Source organism: Lepidochelys olivacea, assembly GCF_965140295.1.
Source record: "Lepidochelys olivacea isolate rLepOli2 genome assembly, chromosome: 6".
Taxonomy (NCBI): domain Eukaryota; kingdom Metazoa; phylum Chordata; order Testudines; family Cheloniidae; genus Lepidochelys; species Lepidochelys olivacea.
Window position 1 is genome coordinate 14,550,165 of NC_140416.1, and position 19,737 is coordinate 14,569,901.

Below are 19,737 nucleotides of genomic sequence, written 5' to 3' on the forward strand. Positions count from 1 at the left end.
CCAACCTCCACCTCCAGGCAACTCTACCTGGATTTTGTTTTGCCTCTTTATAGCTTTCAGATTTTGTTTGTGTCTGGTCTGGTGAGCAGTCAGAGCTTTTTTAATTTTTCTGGCACACTTCAACAGATCACGTGTATCATGGTCAGAAAATTCATCAGTAGCACTGGCCCTAATTTTTAAATACTGATTGTTAAGGAGCCCTACTTAAAAAAGCACAACCATATAAAAGAGAGGCTGTGTCCAATCCAAAAAGTACATTTCTGAGACAAAATACACAAGAGAATGACAACCGTTCTCTGCAGGAGAAAGGATGCTCTTGTAGTTAAAACCCTGGCTCTACCACAGACTCCCCCATGTGACTTTGTGCAAGTCAGTCTATTTTTATGGGTCTCAATTTTCCATCTGGAAAATGGGAATAATTATATTTCCTTCTCCCATCCTTTGTCTCTCTGGTCTGTTATAGCAGGGTGATGCTATAGCTAAGGTTTAGACCAGGTTTCTGTTTAAAATTCCACTCTTCTAACTGTTTTAAAATCCACACGGTTACTCAGATTGCCTTGAAAGTTGGTGAGCCTAATGGGTGCTTGGGATTCTGTAAGTGTTCCAGACTGTTAGATGATTGACCAAGTTGTTCCCAAGATACAGTCTCAGGGGAAAAAAAGCTTTTCTTAAAAGTGACAGATTTCAGCAGCCTTTTTGTGCTCACACGGTGTGTCTACACTGCAGTTAGACACCAACTATTGGCCTGTGCCAGCTGATTTGGGCTCCAGGGATCAGGATATGAGGGTGTTTAATTGCAGTGTAAATTTCCAGGTTCTGGCTGCCAACTTAAGGTCTGGGATCCTCTGACCTCAAAAGTCCTAGCGCTCAGGCTCCAGCCCACGCCTGGAAAGCTACACTGAAATTAAACAGCCCTCGCAAGCCCAAGTCAGCTGACACAGGCCAGCCATCAGTTTTTAATTGCAGTGTGGACACACCCACAGATAGCAATCAAACCAGGGCTCAGATCATTGCGCCAGGATGCCTACCGCTCGAGGGTTCCTCCAACAGAGAGTCTGGCACCCTCTAGAGAAAATCAAATTAAAACTTTATGTGAATTTTTGCTTCTCTACATTACAATATCAGAAGCCTCCCCTTCCAAATGACATTTTAAATGGATTAAACTGATCATGTGTTGAAAGAAGAGTTAACAGGATTGTTAGCCTTTGCTATGCTACAGCAACTGGATAGCTCAAAGGATAGTCAGTCGTCCCTTGAGCCTAACCCCAAGTCAGTTTGACCTCCCACTTGGGGAGACATTTGGAAAAGGCAGAGTAGCAGATTGTTAAAATGTGTGTCTGGGGAATGTGTTATTTTGGGGAAATGTAATCAAAGTATTTTTGTAAAAAAAAGTAATTACACGAATGCTTGCTGGCAGGGAGGGACATTTTACGGGTGCACAAGTGCGGGAATAAGGTTGAGAGGGATTTGGGGCTGCACTGAGGGGAAGGGGATAAATGGGGGTGGGTGGCAGAGGAGGTGAGGGGGCTGGAAGACTCAGGTGAGGGGGAAGGACACATGGCATGAGTGGCAGGGTGTTTGGGGGAGCATAAGGGGACAGGTGCCTGTTAGCCCCACATTCTTCCCTTCTGTGTGTGCCAGGATCTGGGGTGTCTGAGCCCCCTCCCTACTCCCCGCATGTGAGCCAGGTTTTGGAGGGGTTGCATTTCTAAGGGTGTCTGAGTCCCACTCCCTCTGTGTGTTTGCTAGGATCAGGGGAAGCCCCACCCCTCTGGGTGGGTAGTTTAGAACAAGCATGCTCTGAGCAAGCACCAAGCACACTGCTGAGACTGGGATGAGAAGCTGGGCATGGGTACACTTCACCAGGCCAGATTAACCTTTTTCTGGGCCTGACACCAAACATATTTGTGAACCCCCATGGGGGCAATGGGGCAGGGCATGGAGCGGGTGGCCCCATTCCCCCCAGCACAGCCTCAGGGCACTGTTCACAAACCGGCAGCCACCAGACATACACTGCCCTGTACTGTTCGCGCACCCTGTCCCTCTAGGCAGACCTGCGCTGAGCCACACACACCCCGCTGACACCCTCCTCACCCAGATCCCTATGCCTAGCGCCGCCCTGCTGAGACTCCGACACAGACCCTATCGTAGCACCCCCCTTCCCAGAGACTCCCTAACAGACCCCCTACAATTGCACTGCACCCTGCACAACTCCACCCCTGCCCACAGACCCCCCACAACTGCCCAGCACCCCTTACCTGCCTCCCCAACACACTGCACAGTGCCCCACGAGACCCCCTACACCCAGTGCCCCAAAAGACACATAGGAACAAGTGTGGAGATGCTTTGGTGAGCTCAGAAAAGACAGAGGGATAGGGATTGGGGGAGTGGAGAAGTAGGAGGAGTTCGAGAAGTTGTAGCCCAGTTGGCCAGCTTACCTCTATTATATTCACTGCTTTGCTTTATATTCTACTTTATTATATTCAGCAGGAATGCAAGGAACCTACAGGCTCATATCCTGTAAGACACTGGCTTCAGCAGTTAGCATGGAGCTTGAGGCCTACGACCTCTGGCACAGATAGACTCAGATAACTCATACATTTTGGGGAACTAGAAGTAGAGTGTAGGGGGGAATTTTGTCCATAATGAGATTAGCCAACCACAGAACATGAATTAAGACCAGCTTCTGGAGGTTTTGGATGGGACATCCAAGAGTGCCATGGCAATGAATTGACGTATACGATAATGGGATGAAATCATGAATATACTAACCTGTACAAGAAGGACATCTGAACATTGATAAGGGGAGGTGGAAATACAAATAAGGAAAAGGGGAGAAACCCCTACTGAATAGGCATTAGACACGGTAAATGTCAGTGTAACATATTATAAAAGTGGCATCCCAGCCTGCGGGCGGGTGGAAGAGAGAGAGCGATGTAGCCCTTAGGAGGGGCCAGAATGATGGCCTCTGGTGAAGATGAGGAAGATGACTGTGATGAAGAAGATAATGGCTAACATTTCACGTTGTCCTGCAAGGATGGCGTGAGTAGGGATGTTCTGATGTACCTTCTGTAGTATCTCTATCTACCTTATTGAGTTAGAGTGTGTGCGACTTTGCTAAATGTACTAATAAATTCTATATTTGTAAATATAAAAGAGTTCCTATAATGTGAGTGTTGCACCTGTGCATATCGGGGTTCCCAACTATCTAATAATTTTAATGATACTGGGCCTGATCTTGGGACAACAACCTGTCTACCCTCAAAGTAATAACTGGACATTTATATTCATAATCTATAGATCAAGCTACAAAGTGAGTGATAGTAGAAGAAGATGGGGATTTAAGTGGGGGGTCCGTCGGCACTGCATTCTCCCCTTCTGTGTGTGTGCTGAGATCTATGGAACACCTACCCCTTTACAGGGCTTGGAGCCCCTCTCCCTGCCCACTGTAAGTTTTGGGAGCTAAGGGACCCTGCTCCTGTTTGGGGGATCTGAGCTCCTCTCCCTGAAACTCCCTGGGATCTGGGATGGGGGTGGAAATGAAGGTAACAAATTTAACATCTGAAATCCAGACAAGGAATAGTTAAAATTCTCATCACCCCTGTGTGGGGGGAAGGGGGGAGGCTGGCCAGAATGTGTGAGGGGAGTGTCCCAGTTTGGAGGAGGGGTGGATTGGGTGGACCTGGGACATGGCTGGGGACGTCTAGCTGAAGCAGGGGCAGGAGTTCCAGCTGGAGCTGGGTAGTGGGAGTGAGGGGCCCACCTCTGTGTGCAGTTTGGACTGTGTAACCAAGGGAGTGTACAGCCCTCCATTAAGCGGCTGCCTGTGATATGCGCATTCAGCAGCATAGGGCAGGAGACAGCAAAGAGACGCTTCTTACATGTTTATGGCTTCTACAGTACCAACCAATGGCTTCATGCAGTGGTTCCCAAACTGGGGTTTGTGAACTCCTGGAGGTTCGCAAAATGTTACACGGGGCTCTTGGGGATTTGTTTTGCTGTTTTTCAAATTAAATAGGCTGCTAGTGTTGTTTTTAAAGTTATTATGAAGAACAAATTTAAGCTTTGTTGTATCGTGCGTTGTTTGCCTGGACTGCTCAAGACCTGAATGTAGGAGGAACTCTTTGAGTTGGCTTCTTAAATACCTTCATGCTGTTTCACATTTGATACTCCTTGATGAAACATAGGAGCCTTGTCTTATAACTGGCTTAATCAAAGTGATACAAGCTAGAAAAGTGAGATCTTGGAAGAGTGTTGCCGTTTTCATAATGTAATAAAATACTGTAGTGATAAATAATAATTAGTAATAAATAGCGTAATAAGCATGTCATAAAACAAATTTTATATCTCCTAGATCATGGCTTTTATAATTTATGCTCAGGTAAGGGAGCAAATCCATTCACACATTCATTTTTAGGAGGGGGTTCGCGAGACTTGACATTTTAGTGAAAGGGGTTCGCGAGTAGTTAAAGTTTGGGAACCACTGGCTTAATGGGATGGGAAGGAGACCGTGAGCTGGAAATATTGGTTCAGGGGGTACATGTTGCAGGGAATGTTTGTGTAGAGGGTGGAGAAGGAGAAAGACACACCAGTCTTCTCTCACCTGCTAAAAGTTATGTAACAACCCTGTAATAAAACTGTCAAGGTTTTGGGACATAAAGCATGGAAGAGATTTCTCTCACTTGTCCTGTTAGCGGCTGCTCATTGTAAACATTTCAAAGTACGACCACTATCCCCTTTCCGCTATAACAAAATGTATGGGAGGCAGAGGAGCACTGAGGGATCACAAAGCAACCATGCATCCTAGTGGAAAGACCATTGGACTGGAACTATTCCTAGCTCTGCTGCTGGCGCTGAGTGAGCTTAGGTTAGTCATTTCATCTCCCTGCGCCTTGATTTCCCATCTGTAAAATGGGGATAAATGATGTAAATATGTTTGAGTGCTACTGAGGAAAAGCACTATATAAAAGCATGCCCTCTTGGGGTTTCCTCCTCCTGGATGTGATTTCTGCAGACAGTTCCACGGTCAGTCTGTCCATAAGGGCGTCAGAGTCTTCGAAGGAGTCCGTCTTCTCCAGCTCCTCCATCCAGGCTTTTTGCCATGGTGTGGCAGCCCTTGCCCATGGCTGCCGCTCCTCTGGCTGCCCCGTCTCGGCAGGCTCGGGCTGGGAAGCTGCTGCAGGGACAACCTGCTGCCTTGTTACCTCCTGAAGTTGAGAGCGGTTCTCGGTCGGATCTTGAGGCAGGATCACTGGTGTGGTAGGGGGGACTTCTCCCAGTGTTGCTGGGGCAGTGCTGGCTCTTTCAGGAGGGAGGGGGTTTCTAGAAATGCTGGTGTTGGATCTGAGAGGGACGCAGTCTTGCTTGGAAGCACTGGGACCGGTGCTGGTTCTCCTGCAGGCAGCTTTTAACTGGGGGGGTCCTTGGTGAAACATGGGATCTTCTGAGGATGGGGTCTCACTGGGCAGCCCTGGAGGTAGTGCTGGATTTTCTAGGGGCGAGGTCTTGCTGTGTGGTCTGGGGTCTTTGGGCAGCTCCTCCGTCTGCTGCGTCTCACCGGGCAGCCTGCGAGGTGGTGCTGGCTGCTCTGATGGCAGCGTGGTGCGAGGTTACATGTGGGGGAGCGCTGACCTGTCTCGTGTCGGTTTTGAGCTGGATGGTCTGTGTGAGGTCGCTAAGCCATCTAGTGAGGTCACTGCCTCCTCACAGTGTGGTCCAGCATGGGGATTCTGGAGATGGGGCTGACCCTTCAGGCTGTGGTGACCTGTTTGTCGGTCCCCGGGATGGGGATTGTCCTTCCCTCGGTAGGTGGTTGGGATGCCCTTTGTGGCTCTGGGGACGCTGGCTGGGGTGCTGCAGCCGGAGCTAAAACTTCAGGTTGTTCCTCCCTGGTCTGGCACCCTGAACCCGGGAATTTTCCAGACCAGGGGAGGTCTTTGCTGGCCCCTCTGCTGCTGCCAGCTGCAGGGCTCTGCTCCGACAGCAGGTGCCAGCCCAGCATTGACAGAGCGGGGATTGGGGGGGCGGGAGGCGCTCAGGGGAAGAGGCGGGGCAGCTGTGGAGCCAGGAGCGCAACCTGTGTCCATCAGTGGGGTGCTGGGAGCATGGCCGTGGGGCTGCACTCCTGGCCCCACTGTCAACTGCAGTGCTGTGCTCCCGGCACCCAGCCAGAAGGTTACACAGCCACTTTTCCTCATCTTCCCCTGAGTGCCCCGCAGTCCCCACTCCTCCCCCTCCCTTCCTGAGCTTGAACACTGCTCCAGAAGCTCTGGGAGGGCGGGGGAGGAGTTACTGAGTGTGGGGCCCTCAGCTCTTCTCTGTGAGCGATTCAGCCCCGGAGCACCCTCTAATGCTGGATAAGGGATGTTGCCGGACCATGGAAGTCCGGTTTAGAGAGGTCCAACCTGTACTGTAAGTAAAATGTGGAATTTATTCTGCCATCACCTGAGTTGTTGATGGCTGGCTGGATGAACAGAGAAGCTCATTGGAGCAACTTTTCATTGAGATATTGGAACCCAAAAAGGAGACCACCCCCCAGCATAATGATGGCTAATGAGCTTCACCTGCACTATCAAACTGGTGGGTCACGAACCATGACTAAGGAACAAACACATGGAACATCTGTTTACCAAATCAGTACTGTATTTGGTGCTCAACGGGAGATGCCAGAGCCTGCTCATGGGTAAACTGTGGAAGAGGTTCTGTAAAAGGGCCAAATTTGGTAGCTCAATGGCTGGAGTGTTTGGTTTCCAGTAAAAGATATGGTGAAAGACCTCCTCTTGTACATTTGTTTCTATTGTAAACTAAATATCTCTTTGAGTAGAGATACCAGGAGCCAAAAAAGAAAAAGAACCCAGAACCTGATCCGTGCAAGGAGTCAGGAGAAAATACCACGCATATTGGTGATAGCAAGCATCTGGGAGAGAAAAGGGGGGAGGGACTACATAATATTATAATAAAAACAAGTTTTAAAACCCAAAGACACGTTTAAAGGAAAACCTGAAGAAAAGTTAAAAGAAAAATAATGTAGCTAAAAGTTGTTTTGTTAAGTTTGTCAGGGATCCAAGTGGAGTCTTCAGTGAGCATTTAAAATAACAATCACTTTAGTCACAGATTGAAGTAAAAATAGAAAAAGCTTTTCATGGTGGTTTCTATGTTTTTTGAAAGTGACTCACAGGGCCTGAGTCCTCATTTAACAGTTAGGTCCAAAGTATTTTGAACGTAAAGAATTCAATGATCAAGCTCATTCAACGGCAGAGCTGAGCAAAAGTCAAATTTTCCATCCAGCACAGAAATTCCGATATTTCAACCTTTGTTTTCATTCCGAAGCGTGACAAAAAGATGAGGTGTCAATTTTTGTGGAACAGAAATTAAAAAAAAAAATCAGTCTAGAAATGAAGGAACTTTTGGTTTCCGCCCTCTCAACCGAAATGAAATATTTTGCATTAAACTTCACTTTACTATTATTGTGCATTGCCTCCTGCAATTGTAGTATTGGAACCTGATACATCCATTCTCCTCTGTGCCCAGGGTTCCTGCATGGACTAGGTCTCCCACGATGCAGCCTCCATCCACCCATGATGCATCACACGTTTCGGTCAGAGGAGAGTCCACACTGCACTGTGGGAGATGTAGACCTCCAGGGAGTCTAGCTCATAGAAGAATGATGACCTGAGGTATAACTCCCATAAGGCAATGTGCTAATAGGGACATACAGTTGAATGAAATGTTTTGGGTCAGTTCAACAAAAAAGTTCTGATTTAGGTTGAACCAATGCAAATCAAAAAAGAAAAAATCATTTTGATTTTTCTGATGAAAAATCAAAATACTTATGCAAAATCAAAATATTCTCACACACAAAGTTTCTATTTTGCGGAAGCTGCATTTTCCTTCAGGAAATCATTCCAGTGGTAAGTTCTTGACCAGCTCTTGACAATAGTCTCTGCACATGCCATTAGCTGCCAGAGCAAATTCTTCTAGTTTAAGTATTGGAGCGTAAAATGTACATGATCAAGTAACAAACTCAGTTACTGCTACAGACCTGCAGGTCTCGCTCCTCAGGAGAGAACAGGATGCTGCAGGTGCACTCAGCAGGGGGATCTGTAGCTTAGTAGTGACTCCAACAGCCAGGGGGAGGGAAGGAAAATGGAGACAGGAAATCCCTGACAGGTGGCTTTTTCTCACTACTGGTTTGTGGATGGGCAAGGGTCTTTGATAGCAGATGGTTCCTGTCTGCTGCAGGCCACGTAACGGAGAGTGGCACCTTCTCATCATCAAGAGGGAAGACAAGGAAGAGGCTAAACAGCAGGGATGGTGGGAATAAAAGGATAAAACAAACAGCTCTGAGATGAGTCCTATCCATCCACAAACTGATAGGGAGAGTTCTGAGACCTGGATAGAGGCCTGGTGGGGTAGATGGCGACAGAAGCACCTCAGCCCTCCAGGTTATGGATCTGATGTTCTTGGGAGAGAAAAGGGGAACCTGCATTAGGCGTTAGTTTATTGGCTAAGAAAAGGAAATGAGAGCAACTGAGAAGTTAAAGCAGGTAAATTATATTAAGAGGTGAGTCACAGTTTGTAATTACAGATTGTGGCTGTGATGTAATAAATTGCCAGTGTCCTAAAAGTCTTTTCAGGGTACCCAGATTGTCTCTGGGGATCTCCGCTTTGCATCTAATTTCCTTGTAAGAGTCCAAACAGTCAGAGGTGAATGATCATTCCCTGAAACCAAATAGGCTGACAGCTTCTACCCACATGGGCTTTTCCTCTGATGACAGAAAGTGAAGAATGCCTTTAGAATCTCTGACCTCCGGTCATTATATACAATGGCCAGTTGCTTTGAAATTAGCATTTTACAAGGCTTTTTTTTTAAATGAATGAAATATAAAATCCCTCTTACGAAGAAAAGCTTCTGAGAGATTTGTTGTACATCGACACCACCAACTGGAGATCACCACCAATTGTATTTCTCTGTGTTCTTTTTATTTTATTTTATATATATGCCTTAAAACAACTGAATGTTAGAATTAGTTAAAGTGGGATAAATGCGTTAGTGGGAATAAAGAACTGATAACTAAGGATTATAAGTAGATGTAATAAGAAATGTTGGTGATTTGTGTTGTTCCGTGGTATAGTTTCTGGACCCCAGTGCTGGTCTATGTTAACCACTTTCAAGACTGCATGTGTTCTTTGTGTTCAGTACATGCCTAGTATATTTGTTTATCTACACCTGACAGATAAACTGCCTTGTATTTACATATGTGGTTCTGGGGGAATTTATAAAGTGTTGGTCAGTTAAGAGCCCCATGTGTCCTGATCTGAGAAATACTGTCCAAGGTGAAAGCTGACTTGAAAAGAACCTAGCATTAACATTAGTCTGCTAACACTCTGGCTAATCTAGTTTGTTACATTTCAGCTTTAAAATCTAATCAATCCCCTGGCAAATTCATAAAATAGCCCCACATTGACACAGCTGTGGGTTACGCTTGGTATTATATGGTATTGGGCCAATGTCCTTTGCATAGAATTCTACCATGTGCAGCAATTTCATCTCTATTATTATTAAATTAAATTGTAATGGGCTTCTTCTCCCCCAGTGGCTGGGCTGCAGGGGGTTGTGGAGAGAGAGAGAGAGAGGCTGAGGGAATGGGAAATTGAAACAAAGTGTTCTTATGGTCAGTGGTGCTGCCCGTTTCTGCTCCGTGGTAAACAGGTACTGCTGTGTTAAGAGATTTTTCGATTTTAGGTATTGTGCTCTAGCCTCATTCCTTCCCATACCCCTGATGTTACAATATATATTGTACCAGTATGGTTCTATGGTGGGGGTACAAGGGATTATTCCCCTGGCCGGCCATCTACAATTACTTTGTCATGCTGTTGTGAGGTTGGTCATTTTTTGTTTCTTGTCTGAGCCTGTGAAAGGTTGCTTTGGAAGTGGGTAGTACTGGAGCCAAACTGCTCTTCTTGTATCTCCCTGATTCACCATTTATAGATGGCCTTAAACCCACAGCGGCTTTAAGGAGCTTCTTTCTGGGCCTTTCTTTCACATTAATAAGTACTTTTGTAGGGTCATAATTATTTTCTGACATCTAGCTGTATTAGGAAGACAGCCTGAAATATAGGGCATGTATCAGAGGGCTGATATGAGTCCTAAAGCCTGGGTTAAAGTAATGATCAAAACTTGGTAATATAAAGCAAAGTCAGGTTGTGAACAACAGGCAGGCCCTGCTCACAGAATTTGGCAAGCATAGGACTGATATTGCTAGGCACAGAACACTAGTGCAAGCACATTCCAGAAAGGTGGTACCAGAACACCTTGATACAGGCAAACTCCCCATAGATAACAAGAACATAGTGACCCATCCTAAGGATAAGGTCAGGATGACAGCATGACAAATAGGGATGTTATGATCCAACCAACATGTACAATGTAATAGCGGCACCTTGATACGTCAGGAGTGAGGTGTAACTTGTTTGTATCTGTATATAAAAATGTATCGCAGAGGGGCTGTCTTTGTCCAGCTTAGGGGGCACTGGAAAAGCACTGACTGAGTTTAGTCCATTGTCAGGGGGCACATATTTGTAGTAAATCCCGTAGTCTACTGGAAATTATTACTGTGCTTCGTTTTCCAATAAACCTGGTCGTGTGCCTTTGTACCTTATATGATTCTGTGATCACTGGGGGTTCTCTTGGGGTCTGCTTTGCCAGCTGTCTATGCAGAGCACACAGAGGGAGCACATGCATGCAGCCAAACAGTTATCAACATTTGACAGAGTGACATCTGACAACAATAGGCAGTATTGCCAATTGCAGAAGTTCAAAAGTCAGACTTCATGATCCCCAAATCATGATTTAAATTAATGCTTTTGTGTTTCTTTTTCTTAGCCTGCTAGTTCCCGAGTGTGTAGGTTACACATGGTTCACATTCTTAATCTTTTCTCCACAATCCTGAGGGCCTAGAAACATAATTATCAATAAATTTTAAGCTGAAATTCTAAATTATTCACATGACTCCAGGAGCTGAGGCCCAAAAATTCCAAGTATTGTAATCATCACAATAAAATGGCAGGTGATGCTTTGGAAAGTGGATTGTGTAATATGGCTTCCGGCACCTAAGTTTCATGAACACATATGGTCAGTAATCAGTAAGGCTAGAATACACCCCACACACAACAGCCAGCATGTGTCTCTTAAAGGGAAGTGTTCTGTTTAACCAGTGCTTTGAAAGCATATGCCACAATATAGTCATCATGCACGAGGACAACCCCCACCCATGACCAATCAATTGGAATTTTGGGCTCTACGTTAATCTCAAGTTAGTTCAGTGCTAGTGCCCAGTGACAATATATATATATTTTTTAATTCCCTAAAGCTTTTCTCTCATATGTGTCATCCCAGGGCCATCCTCTACATTCTGAGTAGAACACTCAATTATGAGACGTTAAGGCTCCTTTTGCTGAGACATTTTAACATGCTGTCACAGGGTGCACTGTCCCTTTAAGGGAGCTGCCAGATTTAGCTCTGTGGTCTTGGTTTCTACCCTGATGGGGGTTTCTGGTTGTTGCAATCCAGAGGGACGCCAAAGTGGAACTCTGGTTAAATAGCTCTGCCTTAATAACCTTAACCATATAAAAAAGACAATGTCCATTAAAAAGGCACATTTCTGAAATCAAAAAACACAAGAATGAACACAGCTCCCTGCAAGAGAAAGCCTGGTTGTGCAGTTAAAACCCTGGATGAGAACTTGGGAGATCTGTATTCAGTTCCTGACTCTACCATACACTACCTGTGTGACCTTGGTAAAGTCGTTCCATCTTTCTAGGTCTCATTTTTTCATCTGAAAAGTGGGAATAATATTTCCTTCCCCTTGCCTTTGTCCTGCAATGAGATGGTCACATAGCATAAAGGGCTGTCTCCTCTTTCAGGGTTCTCAGACAAACACCAAACTCCCAAGCAGAAATCTGCCTCCAGAATAGGCTGTAATCAAAGTGCAATGCAGACAGCAAAATCTCTGGCTTCTTACACAATTCACTCCTTCCCAAAACTACATCTCCACCAAACCTTGTGAAACCCAATAAAACTAACACAACACGTGTCACCCCAAGACTAAACCTTGCTTAAGTACTAAAAAAGAACTAGGACGACTATAAATGAACTGACTGGTGACACCTGCCAATACAACATGTCTAGTGCCTAACACACTGAGGCCCTGATCGCGGCTGGGGCACTTAAGCAATACTGTAATACACTAATTAAATGACAAATTTTGTTGAATTCAGAGTTAAGGTTGGCAAGTGATAGCTTATGCCCTTCTCACACTTCAGAAAACTAGGAAATAGAGAGTGAAGGTAAACACCCACACAACCTTAACTCTGCCCCCTTGGAGCTGGCAAGAGTCACTTGGAATAAGTGCATGCACTCCAGATAAATTTACTGTGTTAGGTGTAACTGTATTGAATAGTGGAGGAAGAAGCTGAAGCAGCTGGGAAGAGCTGTGACTGTGATACAAGGAGCTCTGGGTCTGAGTCTTCCTCCTGTATATTCTCAAAAGAAAGAGGTTCGTGTGAACCATGAGGTTCCAGTTGGCATCATTCCAGTATAGAATTGTGGAGGTTGTGTCAGTAGCAGGGCACTGGGTGCTATGGCTATTGTCAGTAGTGAGGTGGGATGTGAGAGCAGTCTGTGGATTTAATGATGGGTAGGGGAAAGTACAGGTTGAGGTGGTAACCTGTGTGCAAGTCTGAAGGGATTGTAAAGGGTATGAAGGGGTTGTTACATTTTACAAATGTGGCATTCTCTCAGTGGAGTAGGCTCAGTGTTTGAGTGTAGGGCAAGGGCAGGTAGCATCAGTCCAGCAAATGAAATGACAGATTGCAAACGTGTATGTTATGATCATTCTGAGACATCATTCAGAGAGGGCAGAGTTAAGGTTGTGTGGGCGTTTAACTTAATTTAATTTTTCCCACATATTTAAGTTCATTCTCAGATTTCCCACCTCAAAGTTGAAGGCTCAGACTGGTGTTATATGGCCCATTCAGTTAATGAGATGTTCACAGCTGAAAGAGACTACTGCATGGGGATGAGTATAGCCTGAAAAATAGCTCAGATATATGAACTGCTCCATTCCTTTCAGTGGTTGTTCCCTTCCCCCTCCTCAGCGCTGCAGAGTTTCTGATATGTTCCAAGCGTATCAGTTCTTAGCTCCTTGCCCCAGTCTCAACACTGTGTTCTTGGTGCATCTCTGAACATGCAATTTCAAAGCTAGTGGGCAGGGATTCCCCAGACCTTGGCTCTCATGTGGGGTAGGGAAATGGGCTCAGACACCCACAGCAAGCAATCCCCCTGTCACATGGCTCACATGAGGGCAGCAGGGATGGGGGAGGACACATCGCTGTAGAGGGGCTGCGGAAACACAGGTTGTGGCTCACACAAACTATTTTCCCCCTGTGCCCATTGCAGACCCTCATGTCCCCCTCTCCAGCTACCATCCGTCTCCTTCCCACTCCTGCTAGACCCCCATTTTCTGAGCCTCAACCCCTCCTCCCACCTATTCTTTCACCCCCAATTGTCCTCCCCTCCTAACAAGCAGTTGCTTGTGTAGTTATTTTATTTTCAAACAATAGTTTCAGCACCTTCTGCATATTCTGCCACACTCAGATCCTATTTCCCTCCAATTAAAATCCCCCTGTAACAGAGGCAGATTGGAGCAATACGCCTGCTTCTTTTACTTCAGATTTCTGCCCTGGGTTGGATTTGGACTCACAGTGCCAGGGGTGGTACACAGATGCAGTTATTGTAACATTCCCCGGAGATACCCAAGTCCTGTGATGGGTGGTTTTCCAGATAGTAGCCTCTCCCTCTCTCTGCCGGCTGTTACTTACTCCAGTCTCTGCAGTTTGAAGTTCGGGTGTGTCAGCCCCTTACACAGCAGCCGCACTCCAGCATCTCCCAGATTATTACCACGCAGGTTCAGCTCTGTCAGGCTCTGGCTGGTTTTGAGAACAGGGGCGAGATCCCTGCAGCCAGCGGCTGTCACACCGCAGCTCCGCAAGCTGCAGGAGAGAGAAAGACGGAGAAGGGGGATCATGATATGAATGGGGACCCTCACAGCTGCTCAAACAGGTGGCCCCACCCACCAGCCGCTCTGCCTGACCAATCAGCATCGAGAATGAGCCAGAAATCCTGCTACAGACTCTGTCCGAAGACCCACCTTGTGTCCAGTGAGAAACAAACAGTGGGTGGGACTTCCTGTCTCAACTCCACCCCTTGCCCTTTACCCTTCACCAAGCAACAGCAAGAATAGGGAGAAGGGCCGAGACACCTCCAACCTCTGCCACGGACGAATGAGGAATAACCTTTTGGGAAAGACTCCTTCCTAAGCCCCGCCCCCGTCACCCTTTCCATTGGCCAATCACAATTCAGAAAGAGTAAAAAGTTGCCCTTTAAGACCTGCCCACTCAGCTCCTGACCAATCAGGTTGGTCTTACCACTGATCAGCCCCAGGACGGTACGACCCAATCAGAGCAGGTCCATTGTTACAGGGCAGCTGTAGGGGGAGCCCCCTCCTCAGACAGCTGGGCCAGGCTCAGAGCAGCAGCAGCTGGGAGATCCTGACCCTCCGTGATCCCGGCACAGACGTCTCCTATCTCTGCCCCCCCTCTGACCCTCAGGCCTGGGTAGGAGAGGCAGCTGTGAGACCCAGCACTGGCAGCATCACACCCACCTTCCTCTGAGACCAGGGATCATCAAAGCATGAAAGACAAGGAGAAGAAGATCCCCCTGGCAGGGAGTTCCCCAGGGTTTGAGGAGGAAAGAGCCCCTGAAAGGAGGGTGACTGTGTGATGCTTTTTGCAGCGCCTGTTCCAGAGTCTCTGGTGAGGTTATAAAAGCAGAAGTTTTGCTGGTTTCTGTAACCCCCCTGCAGAGTCTGGGCTCCTGATGGAGCTGCTAGCCAAGTGAAGTGGTAACCATGGCAGCAGGCTGGCTATGTCCATGTGCACTTCAAGGACCACCCGCAAGTATAGCTGTCTTTGTCCTCCTTCGAGGCCTCACAATGAGCACCCTGCACACCCAAACATGATCCCACCCCCACCTGCTAAATCTTGCACACATGTTGAGAAACCCCTTCCACCAGAGCTGTCATCTGCACGGCCTCCTTCATCACCTCATTTGCCTTAGAATATTGTTACTCTGCCAAATGGGGAGGTCTGACGGGACCCCCGGGGTGCAACCTGTAACTGTGGGACTGCGGTATCCCCTTTACTCTCTATTTTGGGTGGTCTCTCACAATGCCAGACTGGTGGCAAGCAGCAAATCCCTCCAGGTGCTCTCACAACTCAGTACAGCTGCGTGTGGAGCCTCATATCCAGCTAGATTGCGTGAATGCTCCCAGAGCCACGCATGAATCACAGAGAAAGGCCTCAACGAAATCCCCCCAGCTCCATGAGTTGAACTTTAGGAATATACCGTCTTGCACTGCTCAAGACCCTTTCTTGAGAAATGGAAGTTTATTGATTGGAAATTAAATGGAAACTCGACATTCACCAGCCTTTGTAAACTGAGCAGATTTACGGAGCACTTCAATCAAACTCTCTGGTAAGGATAAACATTAAACTAAGCCATGGTCTACACTAGGAGTTGTGGTCAAATTTAGCAGCGTTAAATCGATTTAACCCTGTACCTGTCCACACGACGAAGCCTTTTTTTTCGACTTAAAGGGCCCTTAAAATCGATTTCCTTACTCCATCCCCGACAAGGGGATTAGTGCTGAAATCGGCCTTGCTGGCTTGAATTTGGGGTACTGTGGATGCAATTAGATGGTGTTGGCCTCCAGGAACTATCCCAGAGTGCTGCATTGTGACCGCTCTGGACAGGACTCTCAACAGGACAGGAAAAGGCTTGCGAACTTTTGAATTTCAATTTCCTGTTTAGCCAGCATGGCAAACTTCAGGTGACCATCAGCAGAGGTGACCATGATGGAGTCCCAGAATCGCAAAAAAGCTCCAGCATGGACCGAACGGGAGGTACGGGATCTGATCGCTGTATGGGGAGAGGAATCCGTGCTATCAGAACTCCGTTCCAGTTTTCAAAATGCCAAAACATTTGTCAAAATCTCCCAGGAGAATGACAGGACATGAGGACAGAGGCCATAACAGGGACCCAAAGCAATGCCGCGTGAAACTTAAGGAGCTGAGGCAAGCCTACCAAAAACCAGAGAGGTGAATGGCCGCTCTGGGTCCGAGCCCCAAACATGCCGCTTCTATGATGAGTTGAATGCCATTTTAGGGGGTTCAGCCACCACTACCCTAGCTGTGTTGTTTGACTCCTTCAATGGAGATGGAGGCAACATGAAAACAGGTTTTGGGGACGAGGAAGATGATGATGATGAGGTTGTAGATAGCTCACAGCAAGCAGAGAAACCGTTTTTCCCGACAGCCAGGAACGGTTTCTCATACGGACCTGGAGGCAGTACCCCCTGAACCCACCCAAGGCTGCCTTCCGGACCCGCCAGGCAGAGAAGGGACCTCTGGTGAGTGTACCTTTTAAAATACTATACACGGTTTAAAAGCAAGCATGTGTAATGATTAATTTGCCCTGGCATTCGTGGCTCTCCTAGATGTACTCCCAAAGCCTTTGCAAAAGGTTTCTGGGGAGGGCAGCCTTATTCCATCCACCATGGTAGGACACTTTACCACTCCAGGCCAGTGGCACGTACTCGGGAATCATTGTAGAACAAAGCATTGCAGTGTATGTTTGCTGGCGTTCAAACAACATCCGTTCTTTATCTCTCTGTGTTATCCTCAGGAGAGTGATATCGTTCATGGTCACCTGGTTGAAATAGGGTGCTTTTCTTAAGGGGACACTCAGAGGTGCCCGTTCCTGCTGGGCTGTTTGCCTGTGGCTGAACAGAAATGTTCCCCGCTGTTAGCCATGGGGAAGGGGGAGGGGCTAGCCACGCGCTGTGGGGAGGCAAAATGCGACCTTGTAACGAAAGCACATGTGCTATGTATGTAATGTTAACAGCAAGGTTTATCGTGAGAGAATGTACCCATTGTTCTATAAAATGTGTCTTTTTAAATACCACTGTCCCTTTTTTTTTTCTCCACCAGCTGCATGTGTTTCAAGGATCACAGGATCTTCTCCTTCCCAGAGGCTAGAGAAGATTAGAAGGCGAAAAAAACGCACTCGTGATGAAATGTTCTCTGAGCTCATGCTGTCCTCCCACATTGACAGAGCACAGACGAATGCATGGAGGCAGACAATGTCAGAGTGCAGGAAAGCACAAAATGACTGGGAGGAGAGATGGCAGGCTAAAGAGAGGAAGTGGCATGCTGAAGAGAGGGCTGAAGCTGAAAGGTGGCGGCAGCGTGATGAGAGGAGGCAGGATTCAATGCTGAGGCTGCTGGAGGATCAAACCAATATGCTCCAGCGTATGGTTGAGCTGCAGGAAAGGCAGCAGGAGCACAGACCGCCGCTACAACCCCTCCTCCCCAAGTTCCATAGCCTCCTCACCCAGACGCCCAAGAACGCGGTGGGGGGGCCTCTGGCCACCCAGCCACTCCACCCCAGAGGACTGCCCAAGCAACAGAAGGCTGGCATTCAATAAGTTTTAAAGTTTTAAACTTTTAAAGTGCTTTGTGGCCTTGTCCTTCCCTCCTCCACCACCTCTCCTGGGTTACCTTGGTAGTTATCCCCCTATTTGTGTGATGAATGAATAAAGAATGTATGAATGTGAAGCAACAATGACTTTATTGCCTCTGCAAGTGGTGATCGAACGGAGGTGGGGACGGTTGTTAGCTTACAGGGAAGTAGAGTGAACCAAGGGGCGGGGGGGTTTCATCAAGGAGAAACAATCAGAACTTTCACACCGTAGCCTGTCCAGTCATGAAACTGGTTTTCAAAGCTTCTCTGATGCTCACCATGCCCTCCTGTGCTCTTCTAACCGCCCTGGTGTCTGGCTGTGCGTAACCAGCAGCCAGGTGATTTGCCTCAACCTCCCACCCCGCCATAAATGTCTCCCCCTTACTCTCACAGATATTGTGGAGCACACAGCAAGCAGTAATAACAGTGGGAATATTGGTTTCGCCGAGGTCTAACCGAGTCAGTAAACTGCGCCAGCGCGCTTTTAAATGTCCAAATGCACATTCTACCACCATTCTGCACTTGCTCAGCCTGTAGTTGAACAGCTCCTGACTACTGTCCAGGCTGCCTGTGTATGGCTTCATGAGCCATGGCATTAAGGCGATAGGCTGGGTCTCCAAGGATAACTATAGGCATTTCAACATCCCCATTGTTTATTTTCTGGTCTGGGAATAAAGTCCCTTCCTGCAGCTTTTGAAACAGACCAGATTTCCTGAAGATGCGAGCGTCATGTACCTTTCCCGGCCATTCCACATTGATGTTGGTGAAACGTCCCTTGTGATCCACCAGTGCTTGCAGCAATATTGAAAAGTACCCCTTGCGGTTTATGTACTCGCCGGCTTGGTGCTCCGGTGCCAAGATAGGGATATGGGTTCCATCTATGGCCCCACCACAGTTAGGGAATCCCATTGCAGCAAAGCCATCCACTATGACCTGCACATTTCCCAGGGTCACTACCCTTGATAGCAGCAGATCTTTGATTGCGTGGGCTACTTGCATCACAGTAGCCCCCCACAGTAGATTTGCCCACTCCAAATTGATTCCCGACTGACCGGTAGCTGTCTGGCGTTGCAAGCTTCCACAGGGCTATTGCCACTTGCTTCTCAACTGTGAGTGAGCTGTAGCTCACGAAAGCTTATGCTCTAATAAATTGGTTAGTCTCTAAGGTGCCACAAGTCCTCCTTTTCTTTTTGCGAATACAGACTAACACGGCTGTTACTCTGAAACCTGCTCTCATCTTGGTATTCATGCGCTTCAGGGCAGAGGAAAGCAAGTCACAAAGTTCCATGAAAGTGCCCTTATGCATGCGAAAGTTTTGCAGCCACTGGGAATCGTCCCAGACCCGCAACACTATGAGGTCCCACCAGTCTGTGCTTGTTTCCCGGGCCCAGAATCGACGTTCCACGGCATGAACCTGCCCCATTAGCACCATGATGCCTGCATTGCCAGGGCCCATGCTTTGAGAGAAGTCTGTGTTCATGTCCTCATCACTCTCGTCACCGTGCTGACATCGCCTACTCGCCCGGTTTCGCTTTGCCAGGTTCTGGTGCTGCATATACTGCTGGATAATGCATGTGGTGTTTAATGTGCTCCTAAATTGCCAAGGTGATCTGAGCGGGCTCCATGCTTGCTGTGGTAATGCGTCTGCACAGAAAAAAGGCGCGGAACGATTGTCTACCATTGCTCTGATGGAGGGAGGGGCGACTGACGACATGGCTTACAGGGTTGGCTTACAGGGAATTAAAATCAACAAAGGAGGTGGCTTTACATCAAGGAGAAACAAAAACAACTGTCACACAGAATGTCCCCCTCAAGGATTGAACTCAAAACCCTGGGTTTAGCAGACCAATACTCAACCTACTAAGCTATCCCTCCCTCTCGTATTTCCTGGCTGCTCGGCAGCAGATGGTGCAATAGGACTGCTAGCCATCCTCATCTCCTGCCTGCTCGGCAGAAGATGGTACAATAGGACTGCCTACAGGACTAAAGAGAATGACCTGGTCGAGTCACTCCTAATTTAGTCCCTGCGCCCATGTCTGCCCAGGCGCTCTTGACCGACCTTACTGAGGCAGCCAGGAGCACCTCGGACAAGACGA

At 47.4% G+C, this 19,737-nt stretch overlaps 1 protein-coding gene across 3 annotated transcripts in view; it reads right to left on the bottom strand.

Moving 5' to 3' along the window:
• LOC311521884 (NACHT, LRR and PYD domains-containing protein 12-like) overlaps positions 1-19,737 on the bottom strand; it is a 214,173-nt gene that overhangs the window by 10,080 nt on the left and 184,356 nt on the right. For all 3 annotated transcript variants that reach the window (XM_084630573.1, XM_084630571.1, XM_084630572.1), the window contains one exon: positions 13,882-14,052. In XM_084630573.1, coding sequence (XP_084486699.1) covers positions 13,882-14,052 — 171 coding nt within the window. The remainder of the gene's footprint in view (positions 1-13,881; positions 14,053-19,737) is intronic.